Source organism: Sitophilus oryzae, unplaced genomic scaffold, assembly GCF_002938485.1.
Source record: "Sitophilus oryzae breed Bouriz unplaced genomic scaffold, Soryzae_2.0 scaffold_177_pilon_pilon, whole genome shotgun sequence".
Classification (NCBI taxonomy): domain Eukaryota; kingdom Metazoa; phylum Arthropoda; class Insecta; order Coleoptera; family Curculionidae; genus Sitophilus; species Sitophilus oryzae.
Window position 1 is genome coordinate 538,298 of NW_022146479.1, and position 17,570 is coordinate 555,867.

Genomic DNA, 17,570 nt, shown 5'->3' on the forward strand with positions numbered 1-17,570 from the left:
CCTAAAACAATAACACAACAATAACAAGACAGTGTCTGACCGCATGTTCCAGCTATTTATGAATGAGATGCTCAGTCTATATTTTATTTTAAGTCTATGGTTCGAAACGTCGAGGGCGTCATCCTGTAGCCCAGTGGCGGATACAGGGGGAGGGCTCATGGGGCCGGGCCCCTCCTAAAGTCTATGAATTGTGTAAAATATTAGGCTTTTGGGTTAAAAATGGCGCCCTAAAAAGCATATTCTACATTGCTTTTTATTTTGGGCTCCCCCTAAAATAAATTCCTGTATCCGCCCCTGCTGTAGCCCGTCCTCAATTATACCCAAATCGACCCACATTTTTCTTCAATATATATCAAATCCTTATTCCCACCCTGATAAAGATGAAACGAAACGTCGTATCCAACTTTGCCGGGAGGGGACCTGTGCACCGTCGCTCACATAGCCTACCTACCAAATTTGGTCGCGATCGGACGAAGTCAACTTTTGACGTTTCTTACTTCAAAACTAACTGTTACAGTGACACGTGCCGTACACGGTCAAGTTGGCCTTGGTCATATCTATCGACATACCAAATGTCATTTAAATCGGACTATTTTTTCTAAGCCTTAGGCTGTCATTACCATTTTTTAAAACTTACAACATTACTTTCAAAAATATCTATTAAAAGCTTAATATTTTGATATAAAATTACCTCAATTGCTGGTCCTGGCATTTGTCGATTGATCACCACAATCGCTCTGGAATGGCCATCTCCAGGAATACAATCATTTCGGTAGCAATCGGTGAGGTTCTGTGGACAATCGTGACAGGCTTTCGTCATGGTATAGTAGTTCTCCACGGTAAAATGATAGTGGCAAACCATAGGCGCCTCACCCTGTACACAAGTACGTGTACATGGGTGTTTGTCTTCGAGAAGAACGTATTCGTAGTGTAGTGACGAATTGTTAACATTTTCTATAAAAAATATTACTTGTCATTAATGTTATCCAAAATATTTATGACAACAGTATATTGCTTTATTAGGGGTAAAAATGATACTTTTTACTTGTAGCGAGGCTACCGAATAGAACATGCTTTTTTTCAAACGTCACAAATAACATTTTCTATTCTTCAATCGAGAAACTATGGTTAAACTTGTTGAATTTGACATTTTATGTCAGTGTAATAATATATTTTCGGACTTTTGTTCTTAGGCGTAAATGTACTTTACTTTTATCCCTAGGCATTAAAATGATTACTTTATATTGTCAATCACGTCGCAAAAATTAATACTTTTGTGATGTTTGAAAAAAAAGTTATTTATTGAACTAGGTTATTTTTCTTATTTTAATCTTTAAATCTAGTATATTTGACAAATATTGCGAAATAATAATAATAACCATGAGCGGATATTTCGCAATGATAAACTTTTAAAAATATATATAATTGCGGAAAAGTTTTATTTAGTCCTAGATTGCTTTATTGTCAGTGATACCAATCTAAAAGACTTTTATTATTTTATTTTCATTATATTTTTGCGCCCCTGAAAGATAACGTACCATCCGATAAAAGCCAGCCCTGCAAAACTAACAACGTATGCTAAAATAGTACTGACTGATCCATATTATAAAAGATAGACTAACAATATTCATTGATTTCTAATTTTTACCCAACATATACAAGCAGAAATTAAACAAGCCTTTTGTTTAATTACAGTTTGATTTGGCCACAGATAATTATTATTTAATAATCAGATAAAGGTGGCAACTTGACATTTTTTACAGCAGAGCTACCACCTAAATCTCCAGCGGGAAATTTAAATTACAGTTAGTCAGCCCGGCGCCGAATATGGCCATAGTTGGCAACAATGAATTTAAAAATTGCGCCCTCGATTACGTAACTAAAAGTTTAATTGGTATCGTTTATTTGAGGTTCTATCCAATAAAGGAGTTGTAAACTAATTGAGGCAGTTACAAAACTATAATTTCTCCAAAAAAATCCTATATGGGTATTTCGCCACTGCAAGAATAACTACAAAATAAAATAGTTATTTTTTGTAAACACTTCTGCGTCAATCCAAACGGAAACTACTTATCAGAAGTTAAGTTTACAGATATACAAATTTGCCTAACGAACAGAAAAATTCTTAATTTTTCGGAAAGTTTATCTCTTTCCGTCGTTGGAGGCAAAAAAAATACAAAGAATAAAGAAAATATCTATTTAAAATATTTAAATTCAACTATTCGAGAACACTTTAGTTTTTTAAAACAGATACGTCTACAAAAACCGTTGACGTTCTGTTAAGATGACATTATATCAAGTTAAACTTCAAAATTAACAATTACTACCTGATAACAATTACTTAATAAGGTAAAACCAAAAAGCTCCAAACTTACTATATGTTTATTTTTAATTTTTACGTATGTTATGTTTAACTAACATCTACAGATGCATGAGCAATACATTTATTTTTATTAGATTGTATTAACAAAGCCTTTTTTATTTTTCTTTTAGAGACTACCGTTTCTTTCATTATAACTTTGGCATTATTAAAATTTATTCTGTGCCCTGTGTCCCATGAATGCTGACAAATCTTAGATTTGTGAAAATCTCCCTTTCTTAAATAATCTTTATGTTCTTTAAAACTATAATTCTTGTACGGGTGAGATGCTCATTTAAACCAGGACCGAACTAGTTATTTTTAAAATTATGTTAATTACATTTAATTATCTCTCTTTAAAGTACTTTTTCATTAATTTGTATAGAGTATTTTTATAAATATGTAAATTCAAATTGCCCTTGCCATTTTAAGGCGGGTATTTTAATTTTAAATGATATAACAACGGTCTAAAATATTATAATTATTAAACTTTATGAAAATGAAATCGCACACTCCAAAAGTAATAATGACTTACTTCTAACCTTAAAAGGGTCAAAAATATTTAGATGAACGCTGTTTTATTCAAGACTAAATAATACCATCGTACCTACTTTAAAATTAACTTTATTTAAATTTGAAGAGGAACATATCTAATTACCTTTTATTGCCGTGGCAAAATTATCATAAAAATATTTACAAAACTCTTCTAATTAAAGCTATTATATTAACATAAATAAACAATTAGAAGCATTACAAGGATTCAGTTAGAACTTATCAATTACATTGCCTAGCATTCAACTATATAGAGGCCATGGAAATGTATTTCAAAATAATGTAAATTTTAATTCACACTGTTAGGAAGACACTGAACTTTTACTACAGCATAGTAATTTTTATATTTATTTGCATTTATTCGTGTTGTGTGATTCCGTTGTTATTTTGAGTATAAATGAGATTATCACTGGAATTGCATTATAAAATAATTAAGATTTAGACTCACCTGTTGCGTTGTTGTTGTTTATTGATATAATTAATACCAAGATTAAAATCCATGAAGCGAATTGTAGGCTTGAAGCCATGGCATCTGTAAAAGAAAAATACTGTTGTAAAGTTGGTTTATTAGAAAAATGTAAAGTGTTACAGATATATGTTTCAGATATAGTGCGTGGCAATAAAAATGGTATAAATATACAGGATTTCTAACTGGTTCATTAAAAAAAATTAATAATTATTCCCGGGTATACTTTTTTAAATAATTTCTGCCTTCTGGCATTTCCAGCTTAACCGGAAGTGGGTGTCTGCCAATATGTTTATTTTAACTCTCCAAAAAAATCCTTCATAGGTATTTCGCCACTGCACTGCAAGAAAATCTACAAAATAAAATAGTTATTTTTTGTAAACACTTCTGCGTTAAACCTAAACGGACGTTGCTTGTCAGAAGTTATGTTTACAGTAATACAAATTTGCCTAATAAAGAATAAAATGCTTAACGTTTCGAAAAGTTATCTCTTTCGGTCGTCGGAAGCAAAAAAAAATACAAAGAATAAAGAAAAAAACCATAAAAAACTATTTAAAATATTTAAATTCAACTATTCGAGAACATTTTACTTTTTTAAAACAGATACGTCTACAAGAAACCGTTGACGTTCTGTTAAAATGACATTATATCAAGTTAAACTTCAAAATTAACAATTACTACCTGATAACAATTACTTAATAAGGTAAAACCAAAAAGCCCCAAATCTTTCTGTATGATTATTTTTAAATTTTACGTGTGTTATGTTTATTTATGTTATGTTCTTTAAAATGAAAAAAGCGATTGCCATACATTTTTAAGGATTTTTTTTTTGGAGAGATGAATCCGCCATATGGGTATAGACATTTTTTATGTTTAAGTAGCGCCCTCAATACCGGGTGTTTTTCAAAAGTGTAGCTCACCTGAGGGATGACCCGTATAACTTTTTTTATTTTTTAAACAGAAAAAAACGGATATGGTATGTTTAATATCTATACTAATATATAAAATCCTTAAGTGACTGACTCACTGATTAATCACGATCCTGCTCAAACCACTCAACATAAGAAGCAAGAATTTTTGCATACAGGTTGATTCTAGGGTGTAGAGGTTCGATAAGAAGGGATTTTTCGAAATTCCAGTTCCCAGAGGGTGAAACCACCCCTCAAATATTACAATATTTTTTATTTAAAAAACGGCCAAATTTCCGAAAAAACGCATATTTTAAGATTTTACATATTTCAAGATTTTTTAAAAATGTATACAGGGTGTTTCCAAAAATTTGGTCATTGGTTAATCAGGATCCTGCTTAAAGCGCGTGACGTAAAAAGCTGATTTTTGGAAAAGAGATTGACTTTAGGGTGTAGAGGTTGGTTAAGAAGGGATTTTTCGAAACTCGAATTCTAAGGGGGTGAAACTATCCCTCAAACATTAAAATATTTTTTATTTAAAAACCGGTGAGTTTTTCGGAAAAACTCTTAAACACGTGTATTTTATTTTGTTGTTTTACATATTTTAAGATTTTTTATAAATTTTTACAGGGTGTTTCATAAAATGTGACCATTGAGTAATCACGATTCTGCTTAAACTGCTTGACGTTTAAAGCTGATTTTTGGCAAACGGATTGACTGTGGGGTGTAGAGGTACGATAAGGAGGGGTTTCTCGAATCTCAAATTCCAAGAGGGTGAAAACCCTCATATATTACAATATTTGTTATTTAAAAAACGGTTAGTCTTTCCGGAAAACGCTTGGACAAGCATAATTTATTTGGTTTTTTCACATATTTTGAAAATTTTTAAAAAATCATACAGGGTGTTCCAAAAAGTTGCGTAATTTCTTAACCACGATTCTGCTTAAACTGCTTGACGTAAAAAGCTTATTTCTGGCAAATGGATTTTACGAAAGTCAAATTCCAACGAGATGAAACTACCCCTCAAATATTACCAAGTTATATAATAATATCGCCATATTGTTTTTTCTCATGCTGACATAAATGTGAGAAAATTTTATCCAGTTTGTATGTTAATGGAAATTCTTGCTTTGGTTTATCATCACCATTACAAATGGTTAATTCGACGCGAACGAAGTCGCTGGTACACGCTAGTATGATATAAATCGGTATTGATTGACGTATTCAATTACTTTTACGGACATCCTGTTTCACCGAAAATGTCTACAACTTTTTATTTTTAAATGGTAGGTACCCTCGATTATTTGATACAAAGCAACATTCTGCATAGAATGACATACATATATGTCAACTTTTGACATTTTCGATTAAAAAATTGTATTTCAAATTTCAGTCTAGAGTACATATAAGCGATACCAATTAAACTTTTAGTTACGTAATCGAGGGCGAGATTTTTAAATTCATTGTTGCCAACCATAGACATATTCGGCGCCGGGCTGACTAACTGGAATTTAAATTTACCGCTGGGATTCAAATGGTAGCTCTGCTGTAAAAAATGTCAAGCTGCCACATTTATTTATTTATTTCATGACATTGTCATTCGTTTTGACACTTTAGTTTTGTATTACGAGTTTTTGGTTTAAATGAAATGTGTTGTGATACTTTAAGCTTAAAAATTTTTACTAGCACACCTTGCAGTCGAATATGGTTCTTTTTAGTACCTCTTTTAGTGCGAAGTGTACAAGATAGCTTAATAGCCGTTACAAAAAATTCATCACAACCATATTAGAATATTTTAAAATTGAAAGCGATAGTAATGGCCCTTTATGTCCCTTAAGTACTGTTAAGGAGGTGAGTTTTGTTAATGTCAATAATAACTGATTTGAAATTATAATTAATTTATTTTTGTTTCATTAAATATTTTGATTAAAAAAATATATAAAAGTGGACAACGCTGTGCCGGTCACGAAATAAGTGCAAGTATTTAACTGGTTGAGTTTTTTTTTCGCGAAATTTTTTTTTGAAAATTCGAAATTTTTTGTAATTTTTTTTTAGTTTTTAGTTAAAAACATAATTTATTTATAATATGGCAACATAGGTATTTGATTAAATATACAAGAAAGAAAATCCAGAAAAGATCCAGTGGTTCTCAAAATTTTAGCAAAAAATCATTTTTTTTTGGAAATTTCCAAAGTAAAATAACTCTTAGCTAGTAGGTATTATTAAGTAGTTTAACTAAATACTAAAATGAGCAAGTTAGCTGCTAGTTCTAATTAAATATTATTCAAATAAAAATAACGAGATATCAAAAAAGAACTTTTTCTGTATCGTGGTAATACCAGATTAATCAATTAAATTCAGATTTTCTATCATCATTGATCATATAAATTAATGTGCCAACAAATTGTTTTAAATATCTCTGTACCCATTAGTCACGGATACAAAGTAACGAATTATATTAGGTTCAGTGATGGTCAAGGTTTTTCCCAACTTCTTTAGCTCGTACAATTTCTTCCCAGTCAGCATCATCCGGTTTTTTTAATTGATGGGATTTTGGCGTCTTCGATTCTTCACCGTGTGGGGATTTCTCTTTAGATGATCCCATTAAAATGTATTTTAATAGTCGAGATAATGATTTTAAATATAATTGTAATGGTTTAATTTGTTGACAAGCAAAATTAGAATAACTATTTTAATAATTTTTAAAAATATGCAAAAGTTCATTTCAAATTATAGTATTTCGGGTTACTCTGGGTTTTAATAATTGAAATCTAGCATTAAATATCTCTTTTACTTTTTGTTTTAAACAGCTTCATTTATTCAGTAATTTATACTATACAATCTAATCTATACTAAACAGAGAAATAAGTGCATGTATTTTAAGAGGTGGTAGATCTAGGCAAAACGAACATATTTTCTCTTTACCATTTTTAAAATAAATTAATAATAACGAAGTTATTTAACTTTAAAATTTAAAAAAAATAGTGGCAACATTTTGAGAGCCTCCGGCAGAAATCGATAATCAGCCGCAAATACCAAGCAATTACCAGAATCCCAGCTTGTTCGACGCACAGTGTTGACACATCGACTAGAATGATTTAAAAACGACTTAGAAAATTCAGATTCAGACAAAATTCAGAACATTAGAAAACGGGACTCCGAGAGATAGCAGTAATCGATGTAATTAGGTAAACGTGTATTTGGCACAAAATGCATTAAGATTCCATCTGAATTATTTAGGATTATTTTTTGAAAATTTGAACTACTCTGTTTTTCTATTTCACACTCTTGTTTTGTAAAAAAAACATCAAAATAATTGATATTTCTATTTGAATACTAAAAGTATTTTTACAGGCTTATCTTACATTTGCCTATTTTTTTTGGTTTTGTCAGAGATTTACTGTTTTGAGTAAAATCTGTTTAAATGTAGATCAAAGGTTGACTATTTACATATCTAATAGAGGGCGCTGATTCTGAACTGTTGAAAAGCTGCTATAATTGTTCATTATTTAGTTTCATTATTTCAGTTTACTAAACTGTAAAAAAGGTACGTATTTAAAATATAGTAGACATTGCATTATACTTAATAGTAATCTAAATTGATTAAAAAATCTAGTGAATAAAATTAATTTAAGTATTTTGTTTGTAAAAATTTTAAAATGTTGACTTGTAACTTATAAATAAACAGAATGTGGATAAAGTAGGAGGTGGCAACATTGCATTCTCTCGAAGCACTATAAACAAGTTTCCGGAAACTGAATAAGCGGCACTCAAAAGTTTTTCAATATTTTTCGGAAAATATCAAGAAAAATGTAAAAATTTCAACATTTTTTTGTCGCAAAAAACTCATGGCCGTGTTTCTGGCGTCGAACTATATTACCAGTTAAAATACTTCCACTTATTTCTAAGACACGCTGTATAGATTAGTGCAGAAAAGCTTTATTGAAGCGAATTATCAACGTATGTATATAGAACAAGTTGGCATGCCATATTAAGCCGTCCAAAATATGAAAATTTTGATACATGACAGGCGCAGTCCGAGGACTAAATCCGCAGACCAAATCCGCGGATCAAATCCGCTGGTGTAAGTGTGGCTATTGAAATTCATATTGTTTCATTGGTTTGTCCACTGAATTCCTTGATAAAAAAGGAAATGCAAAGAAACTCTTAGAGTTCTCTAGAAATATCTCAGGCATACTCGTTCTCTTAGCACACTCTGTATACAGTCAATTGTAAACTTACGTCTATGTAATTTTTGTTATAGCTTTATGTCTGTTTTTCCTTGTTTTCGAATTAATATAATACTAAAGATATGATGTTGTCTGACACGTGAAAGTTTATATGACTCTACTTTTACGCAATTTTGAATAGTATGCTGTTTATACTTATAGCAAATTGATACAACCACAAAAAGCTAATGTGCATATTTATTTTAAGTTATAGTCTTGTTTGACAACTTACTACGTTCATATGGATATCTATGAGGCTTAAATTAGTACGGATATGGTATAAAGGTATAGACATTACATACGATACTACAGGGTGTCTTAAATAAATGCAAATATTTTCAGGGCTGGTAGATCTCGATAAAAGAAATATATTTTCTCTTTACCGTTTTTCAAATCAATCCAAAATAACCGAGTTATTTTTCTTTAAAAATTTCCAAAAAAATATATTTTGTTTAAATTTTGAGAACCACCTGATCTTTTCTGGGCTTTCTTTCTTGTAAATCTAGTACCTATGTTGCCATATTATCAAAAAATTATATTATTTAACTAAATACTAAAAAAAATCAAAAAAAAAAAATTTTCAAAAAATTCAAAATTTTCATTTTTTTTTATCGCGAAAAAAAACTCATGATCGTGTTTCTGGGGTCGATTTAAGACTCACCCTGTATATTAGAATTTTCATCAAAATATGAATATTTTCTATAAAAAAAATATTTCTAGGAAAATCAATTTACATTATGAATATAGATACTTCAAAGATTCAGTAATTAGAACATTGTTCAATAATAATTATAAGATGTATAATTATCTACGGTTAAGCTGTTTCTTGAATATGTAGCTATTAAAATTCTAAACGTATTTAGCCTAGTGGCAGATGCAATTAATGCATTACATGCCTTAAAGCTAATGCCGATATTTATGCATGTCATTCTGTGGTTGAATATTTAATTCTAAACTGTTTTGTTATTTACTGGTACTCGGAAAGTACTAACTTAGTAAACTTAACAAAGGATATATAATTTTTTTCGAATTTTTTAAGTTAATGCCCGCAGGTTTAGTGCGATATAATGAAACTAGAAAATTGCCATGGCGTCACCAGCCATCTTGATTACAAGTTTATTGAAAAATTCGTTTTTATTCAAAATCTGAGCCAGATAGATATAAGAGACCCTAATATAGTTTGAAAGAGCATTTAAATCTGCTTACATACATAGTGTTGAATTTGAAATAACGAAGTTTTTATGTAAAATACATATTTAAAATAGACCAGCAATCTTTGATACCCCTGTATACATTTAAGGAAGCAACCAATTTTTTTAGTAAGGTTTATTTCTCTGGCTTGAAAGTCAGCACAAGAATTAATTCTGAAAAGTAATGTACAAGATGTTGACAAACTTTTTTATTATAACATGCATATTTAAATATCTTTAAATATCTCAAAAACCAAAGCTTTTAAACATATTAAACCCTTATAATAAATGTCTTACTTTATATTCAAGAATCCAAAAATAAAATAAAATACCGAGTGTTCCATAAGAAAAAACATAACTTTGGTATGTATCTTAGTTCTGACACACCCTGTACAATATTTTGTTTCTACATCTTTCCGTTTTCGTATAATCAACCGAGGCGAATGAGGTGCGCTACCCTGTATTTTAAGAGTTTGCAAAAAATGTAATTTACAAAATACCATGTGAATGTGATACATTTTATATTGGTCAAAACATCTAAACATGTAAATGTTCTAATTAAAGAACATAAATATTCTTTAGAAAAGGATATTTTCATAAATCTAAAATTTGTCAGCATTTATGGGACACAGGCCACAAAGTAGATTTAATAAAAGAAATAGTCTCTAAATGCAAAATAAAGGAGGCTCAGTAATGTATGGCTATCGATCAGACTATAATATAAAAACCAAATAATATTTTATGTATTATAGTCTTTTTGGTATTGCCTTATTAGATGACTGTTTTTAGCAAGCAATTGTCAATTACAAATATGAGATTACATTATGACAATATGTATATCCAAATATCAACAATTTGATAAACATGTCTGTGCATTGTTTTTGAGTAAATGGATTTTAGCAACGTGAAATAATTTAAATATAAATTTCCTAATTTTAGGTAATACCTAAAAACTGCAAGAAATATTGTCCATTTTATATATACAGGGTGTCCCAGAAATAAGTGCAAATATATTAAGGGGTGGTAGATCTCGATAAAAGAAACTGGATTTTCTTTCTTGTAAATTTAATCTAATACATATGTTTTCATATTATCAAGAAATTATGTTTTTTAACTAAAAACTAAAAAAATTTCCAAAAAAATTTTCAAAAAATTTCGAATTTTCAAAATTTTTTTTTCGCGAAAAAACCTCATAGGCGTGTTTCTAGGGTTGAACCAGTTACCAGTTAAAATATTTGCACTTATTTCTGGGACACCCTGTATATGTGTTTCATATATTCACATTTATATATAGATTTTTCTTTATTATTGCAGCAACAAAGATTATAGAGATTAAAACAATATTTATTTAAAAGATATCATCGAATAATATAAACAGTTTCGCAGTGTTTTGAAATAATTCCATAATTAAATGGTAAAATTTCGATCAAATTGGGCACTTCCGGTCTTGTTAAAAATATTATCGCTAATAAAAATCTATAGTATTTTTTGCTAATTGACTACTTTGGGATATTTAGCAATATTCGCACGTTCATTATTAGCATTTTTAGGTATGTTGCAATTTTTAGTCATGTAACTTGTTGAACTAACTAATTAGAAGCCTTGGCAGACACATAAAATACAGAAAAAAAACATTCTAGGATTTATTTTAATTTTTTTTATTAATTTGCATCTCACAAGAAATGATATTCATCAGATGACAGATATGTTTCTTTCAAGAAAAAAATATATTTTTTAACAGAAATATGCTAGGACACATCTATTAGTATTTTAAATTGTGATCTTCTTGATGTAAAAAAATTATATAGCTTCTAGACATACGGTACTGGACACTTTGACTTCGTGGTCTCTATTTTAATGCATGCGATAGAGAAAAATATACATTATCGGTTGAAAGACAGAAACACAAAATGAAAAGCGGCATACGGTCACGGTGTTGCCTTTTTGAAGATGTTTCACCAATATAAAATTTCTCACATTCACTTGGTATTTTGTATATCATACGTTTTGTGTGTTGTTCTGGAAACGTTCTATTTGTTTTTAATCTTTCTATAATTATTTTTAATTTAAAATTAATATTTTTGAGACAATTTTTAGTAAGTTTTGTGTCAATTTTTAGTAATTGACGTCTAGAGATTGACCTGGCCAAAATTATCATCGATTGTCATTCCCCAGCTGTCTTTGACGCCGTTCTTTTTTCGATCGTACGGTATTATAAATTGTGACAATGAAAAACTATTGCCAGCTCCCGGAGCATAAGCATAGATATAGCTTCATTTAAAAAAATTAATGCATACCGATTTGTATTATTTAAACAATAACAACATTGCGACGATATACAAGGTCTTTAAATAATACCGTAAATGTTATAATTAATAGAAGAGTAGCGAGTAGACGTCCAAGACCTTCGATGGAGGTTGAATGGTGACGTGGGGTATGATTTTACTGAAACAAAACTAGGTTCAACGTCATGCCAATTGCTTTCGTAATTTCTTGTTTTTCTCTCTGTTTTTTTTGCGGGATATGGGATGAATTATTTATAACTGTTATTATATCTATAGCATATACGTAAGCTTAAAATAGAAATACGTTATTTAATATAAATAATTTAAATACTGTTCGCAACGTAGGTATACGTTATTTTTATTCGAGGTTGTTTTGAAATGAAATCGGCTCTGATTTAATGACGCTTTTAGCTAATTATCACATTCATTCGTTCTTTATAATAATGCCGTTTATTATATATTTTAATTTACTAAAATGTCTATTTTAGTATTGCACAATAAAGTGTTACAATATACACCCAGATGCAAAAAAAAGCAACGATGAAATTATTTTTTATCAAACTGTATACAGGGTGCTACAAATTCGAGGTACGAGCATTGGTATCTCGGAAACCATAATAGATACGAAGATGGTTAAATTGGGGTTAAGTTGCCTCCTTGGCATGTTCACCAAGATGCCATCAAAAAAGTTTTAAAAATTTCAAGGATTGCTGAGTTTTTTGGAAAAAACGGATTTTTTTGAAAATCAATTTTATATTTTCTTGTCGTTACTTTTTAGAAAATCAAAAAACTAATTGCATATTCTCATTACCACTTTATTAGAGCTATATGATGGTATTTTTAGATTTTCAAATTAGCTGATAATTTGTGAGATACAGAGGCCAACTTATTTTTTTTAAATACAGACCTGCATTTTTTATTTCAAATTTTGAAACTTCGGTCTCCTGAGTACAATGATATGCCACATTTGATACTTTTTTTGTTTGGGATACCTTAAAAATATTATTTAATTGTTATTTAAAATAATTTCAAGTCCGACTCTGGTTTTTTTAATTTATTTAATCTGGTTATATTCAGCACAACAATATTGATCAGCGCTAATTAACATTGAATAAGGAAAATCACGCCAATTGAAAGATTCAAATAATTAATATCCGGGTCAGCAATTTAAAGATATCTGTTATTTTAACTTTTTTTATTCTGAATTTGAAATCCCAGTGTACGATCTAATAACATGCATAATATTAATCGTAGTTATTATAAATAAATCAACTTCTACAAACTAGTTTCTAATGCTCTGCATGTTCGAAAGGGTTACCACCCTCCATAATGCACAAATTTATTTTTCGTTCAATCTTATTTATAGCTCTTTGAACAGATCTTCTTATACTTCCGAATGCATTTTGTACTCTTTAATTGTTTTTTATTACTCGCTAATTGTTTTTGTACTCTTAATGTTAAAATGTATTGATTTCAATTCATTATTTTCCATTCTTCTTCAAAACCTAGCAAAGTTCATTTATTGAAGCTGGTGCTACTTCACGTCCTCTGACCCTCCTGCCAAACATGTCCCAAACGTGTTCTGTAGGGTTCAAATCTTGCGAACACACTGGCCAATTCATTTTATGATGCGAACTTCGTCTAGGTATTGAATAACACAGATTGCCACCTCTTCACATTGAAAAATGACATCAAAAAGTAATGATTGAAAAAATTGCAAATTGTTGGTGGCAAGTTCATTTCGCTTTTAAGAATTAACAAATGCATGTCTTGTCATCAGCCAAAATCCTCAGAGGACATGATTCTGACCGAAAAATAATGTTTTAGGAAAATTTGCTTTCGAAATTATTGCACAGGGTGTTTTAAAGTTAAGGTAAAAAACAACCCTTCGACAACGATAGGGATATTTCGTGTTATTGATATTATTTATTAGATATTTTCATTAATATGTTTATTCCTTATATTTTAATGTTAAAATTTGTTTTGTTTTTATCTTTACTTGCATTTTTTAATATAACTTTATTATAATGTGTTTAAAACTTTTACCTAAAAACATAATTTCAGCACGTTTTATCGAACTATTTGTTATGTTGTTGAGTAATTGAGCATTAATTGCCGAATTTTTAGTTTAAAACATTCTGCACGTGCTCTAGACTTTATTTAACTAATCTTTTAGTTAAACATTTTATACCACTTTAAAAAGTATAAAACAAAACATACCTATTCCTACTTTTTTGATATTTATAATATACTAGCGTGTACCCGCGACTTCGTTCGCGTCGAATTAATCATTTGTAATGGTGATGATAAAGCAAAGCAATAATTTCCATTATGGATAAATTATCTCACATTTATGTCAGCATGAGAAAAAACAATATGGCGATATTATCATTGATTCTCATCTCGTTGGAATTTGACTTTCGAAAAAACCGTTTGCCAAAAATTAGCTTTTCACGTTAAGCAGTTTAAGCAGAATCGTGCAAGAAATTACCCAACTTTTTGGAACACCCTGTATAATTTTTTTAAAAATTTCAAAATATGTAAAAAAACCAAATATATTATGCTTGTCCAAGCGTTTTCCCGAAAGACTAACCGTTTTTTAAATAACAAATATTGTAATATTTGAGAGTTTTCACCCTATTGGAATTTGAGATTCGAGAATCCCTTCCTTATCGAACCTCTACACCCCACAGTCAATCCGTTTGCCAAAAATCAGCTTTAAACGTCAAGCAGTTTAAGCAGAATCGTGATTACTCAATGGTCATATTTTATGAAACACCCTATATAAATTTATAAAAAATCTTAAAATATGTAAAACAACAAAATAAAATATACGTGTTTAAGAGTTTTTCCGAAAAACTCACCGGTTTTTAAATAAAAAAATATTTTAATATTTGAGGGATAGTTTCACCCCCTTAGAATTTGAGTTTCGAAAAATCCCTTCTTATCGAACCTCTATACCCTAAAGTCAATCTGTTTTTTTAAAAATCAGCTTTTTACGTCAAGCGCTTTAAGCAGGATCGTGATTAATCAATGGCCAGATTGTTCGAAACACCCTGTATACATTTTTAAAAAAACCTTAAAATATGTAAAAAAAAATAAAATATACGTGTTTAAGCGTTTTTTCGGAAACTTGACCGTTTTTTAAATAAAAAATATTGTAATATTTGAGGGGTGGTTTCACCCTCTTGCAACTGGAATTTCGAAAAATCCCTTCTTATCGAACCTTTACACCCTAGAATTAACCTGTATGCCAAAATTGAGACGTTGAGTGGTTTGAGCAGGATCGTGATTAATCAGTATGTCAGTCACTTAGTTAGTACACTACTCAAAACAATTATCGCATATTTCAATAAAAGTAATTATTACATATTTCTAAATGAAGCATGCATTTTTCTGCCTTTCTCTTGTGAGTTTTTTCAGGATAATTAGGGTACGCACTGACATATAATTTTTAGTCGGCCGACTATTTAGTTGCAAAAATGAAAACAATACATTCCTATGAAACCGATCGGCCCAATATTTCATTACATTGCGTTGCCTTAGGCTATGCGCTGACAGTCAATTTTTAATCGGCCGATCCATACTAAATAAAATTTAAAAGTCAGGGAATTCAAAGTGTCTTGTTTTTCAAATTAATATTTTTTTTGGAAAATATGCGATAATTGTTTGAAGTAGTTTATTTTTAAACTTATTAATGAAAATTCTTTATTATTTCAGAAGTAGTTGTGAAGAATTAATTATATTCAGCTGTCTAAATGTTAAATAAACCTATTCGAAAAAAAATATTGTACCGTCTGATCGAAAAAGGCACCAAAGCAGCCTTTCATCATAACCTTATACAGGGTGAGTCTTAAATAAGTTCAAATATTTTCAGGGCTTGTAGATCTCGATAAAAGAAACCAAAAAAATATGTCCAAAATAACTAAGTTATTCCACTTTGAAAATTTCCAGCAAAAATTATTTTTTTTCTTAAGTTTTGAGAATAACTGGATCTTTTCTAGGTTTTCTTTCTTGTAAATTTAATCTACTAAACCAACTTCAAAAAATAACTCCAACATAACCTAGTTATTTCACTTTGAAAATTTCCAACAAAAATGATTTTTTTCCTAAATTTTGAGAACCACTGGATCTTTTCTTTCTGGAGGGTTTCTTTCTTGTAAATTTAATCTACTACCTGCCATATTATCAAGAAATTGTGTTTATTATCTAAAAACTAAAAAGATTGCAAATTTTCAAATTTATTTTCTCGGGAAAAAAACATAATAGCTACAACCTAACCCCTAAAAATATTTCCACTTATTTCAGACTCACCCTGTATAATATAAATATAGCTATGCTCATATTATTTAAAAATTTTTTTTTTAAAATAGGTACTCAACAAAATGTTCTATTTTTTATTTTATATAAAATAAATATTATATTTAATTGAAAGATAAATACTGATCTCAAAAAGACAGAAATAATTAACTAAAAAATACTTAAAATAAATTAAATTATTTTTTTTTCAAAAATTACTAAATAAGACTTACCTGATTCTATGTTTTCACAAGAAAATAAAATCTAGATCTCCAAAAAACCGAAGCTTTTTTCACCTCACACTTCGCAAAATTTTCCCCCTTTTTCGAAAAATCGTCTCTCCAACTATCTGGGCAATCTCGTCGCGAAATTATCCAAAAACAAACTGAAAAATCTGACAATATCTCGGCTCAAAAAGGTAAACACCACATTAGTAATAGCGGGTACTGCCAAGACGGTGGTGGGGGTACCCGGGTGGTACGCACGTGATTATCGACGGGTACCCGGCCGGGCGGCCAGCACCGGTTCTTTGGGGATTCCGAACAGCTGATGATTAAGAGCGCGTTGCAGAAGTGCGATGGGGGGCATATCGATACAGTTCTGTCTGTTCGGACCGGTCCATAGACGGCATTATTTGCCGTATGAAGTTTTGTTTACAGGACAAAAGATTTAAAGAAAAGGAGTAAGACAGGGGTGTGTTTTGTCTCCAATGTTGTTCGAGTTATACAGGGTGTCCCAGGCTGATCGTGCATTAGAAGTTTCGAGAGAACCACAATATCTAGATCGGAGATTTTTTGCATATCATAGTTTTACAATGAGATCTATCGATTAAAAATATTTTCAATATGGCGGCACTTCCGGAAATACCGGAAGTGGACAGCAATTTTCTTATTTTAAATCAGTGCCCCCATTTTTTATTACATATTTAAATTCTCTTTAAAATTTTATGAATTTTGAACCTCACATTAACCGTTTTTGAGAAAAAAAAATTAAAATTTTTGAACGAAAAAAACTGCCTCTCAAAAAAGAAGACCTGTGGCCATCTATTTCAAAAATGAAATTGTTTGAATGTCATATAATAATGACCGCAGCAGTCATGGAATTGAGCGATTAAAAAATTATCGTAGATCATTTTTTTCAAATAGAAACCCACTTTTTTTATTTTATTAGTAAAAAGTGAAAAGGCTTTTCAATTCGTTACTTTTTAACTAACATGTTCCTATACCTAAAATCAATTGTTTTTAAGATATTTAAGATTTAGTTTTGAAGCGTGCATTTTTCT

The 17,570-nt window shown here is 29.9% G+C and overlaps 1 protein-coding gene across 1 annotated transcript in view; it reads right to left on the reverse strand.

Annotated features, from left to right (window-relative positions):
• LOC115882145 (laccase-2-like) overlaps positions 1 to 17,570 on the reverse strand; it is a 52,385-nt gene that overhangs the window by 33,034 nt on the left and 1,781 nt on the right. Inside the window, exons 2-3 of the mRNA XM_030900011.1 lie at positions 3,360 to 3,443; positions 692 to 954 (exon numbers count right to left, since the gene is read on the reverse strand). Of these exons, the coding sequence (XP_030755871.1) occupies positions 692 to 954; positions 3,360 to 3,438 (342 nt within the window). The 5' untranslated portion in view covers positions 3,439 to 3,443. The remainder of the gene's footprint in view (positions 1 to 691; positions 955 to 3,359; positions 3,444 to 17,570) is intronic.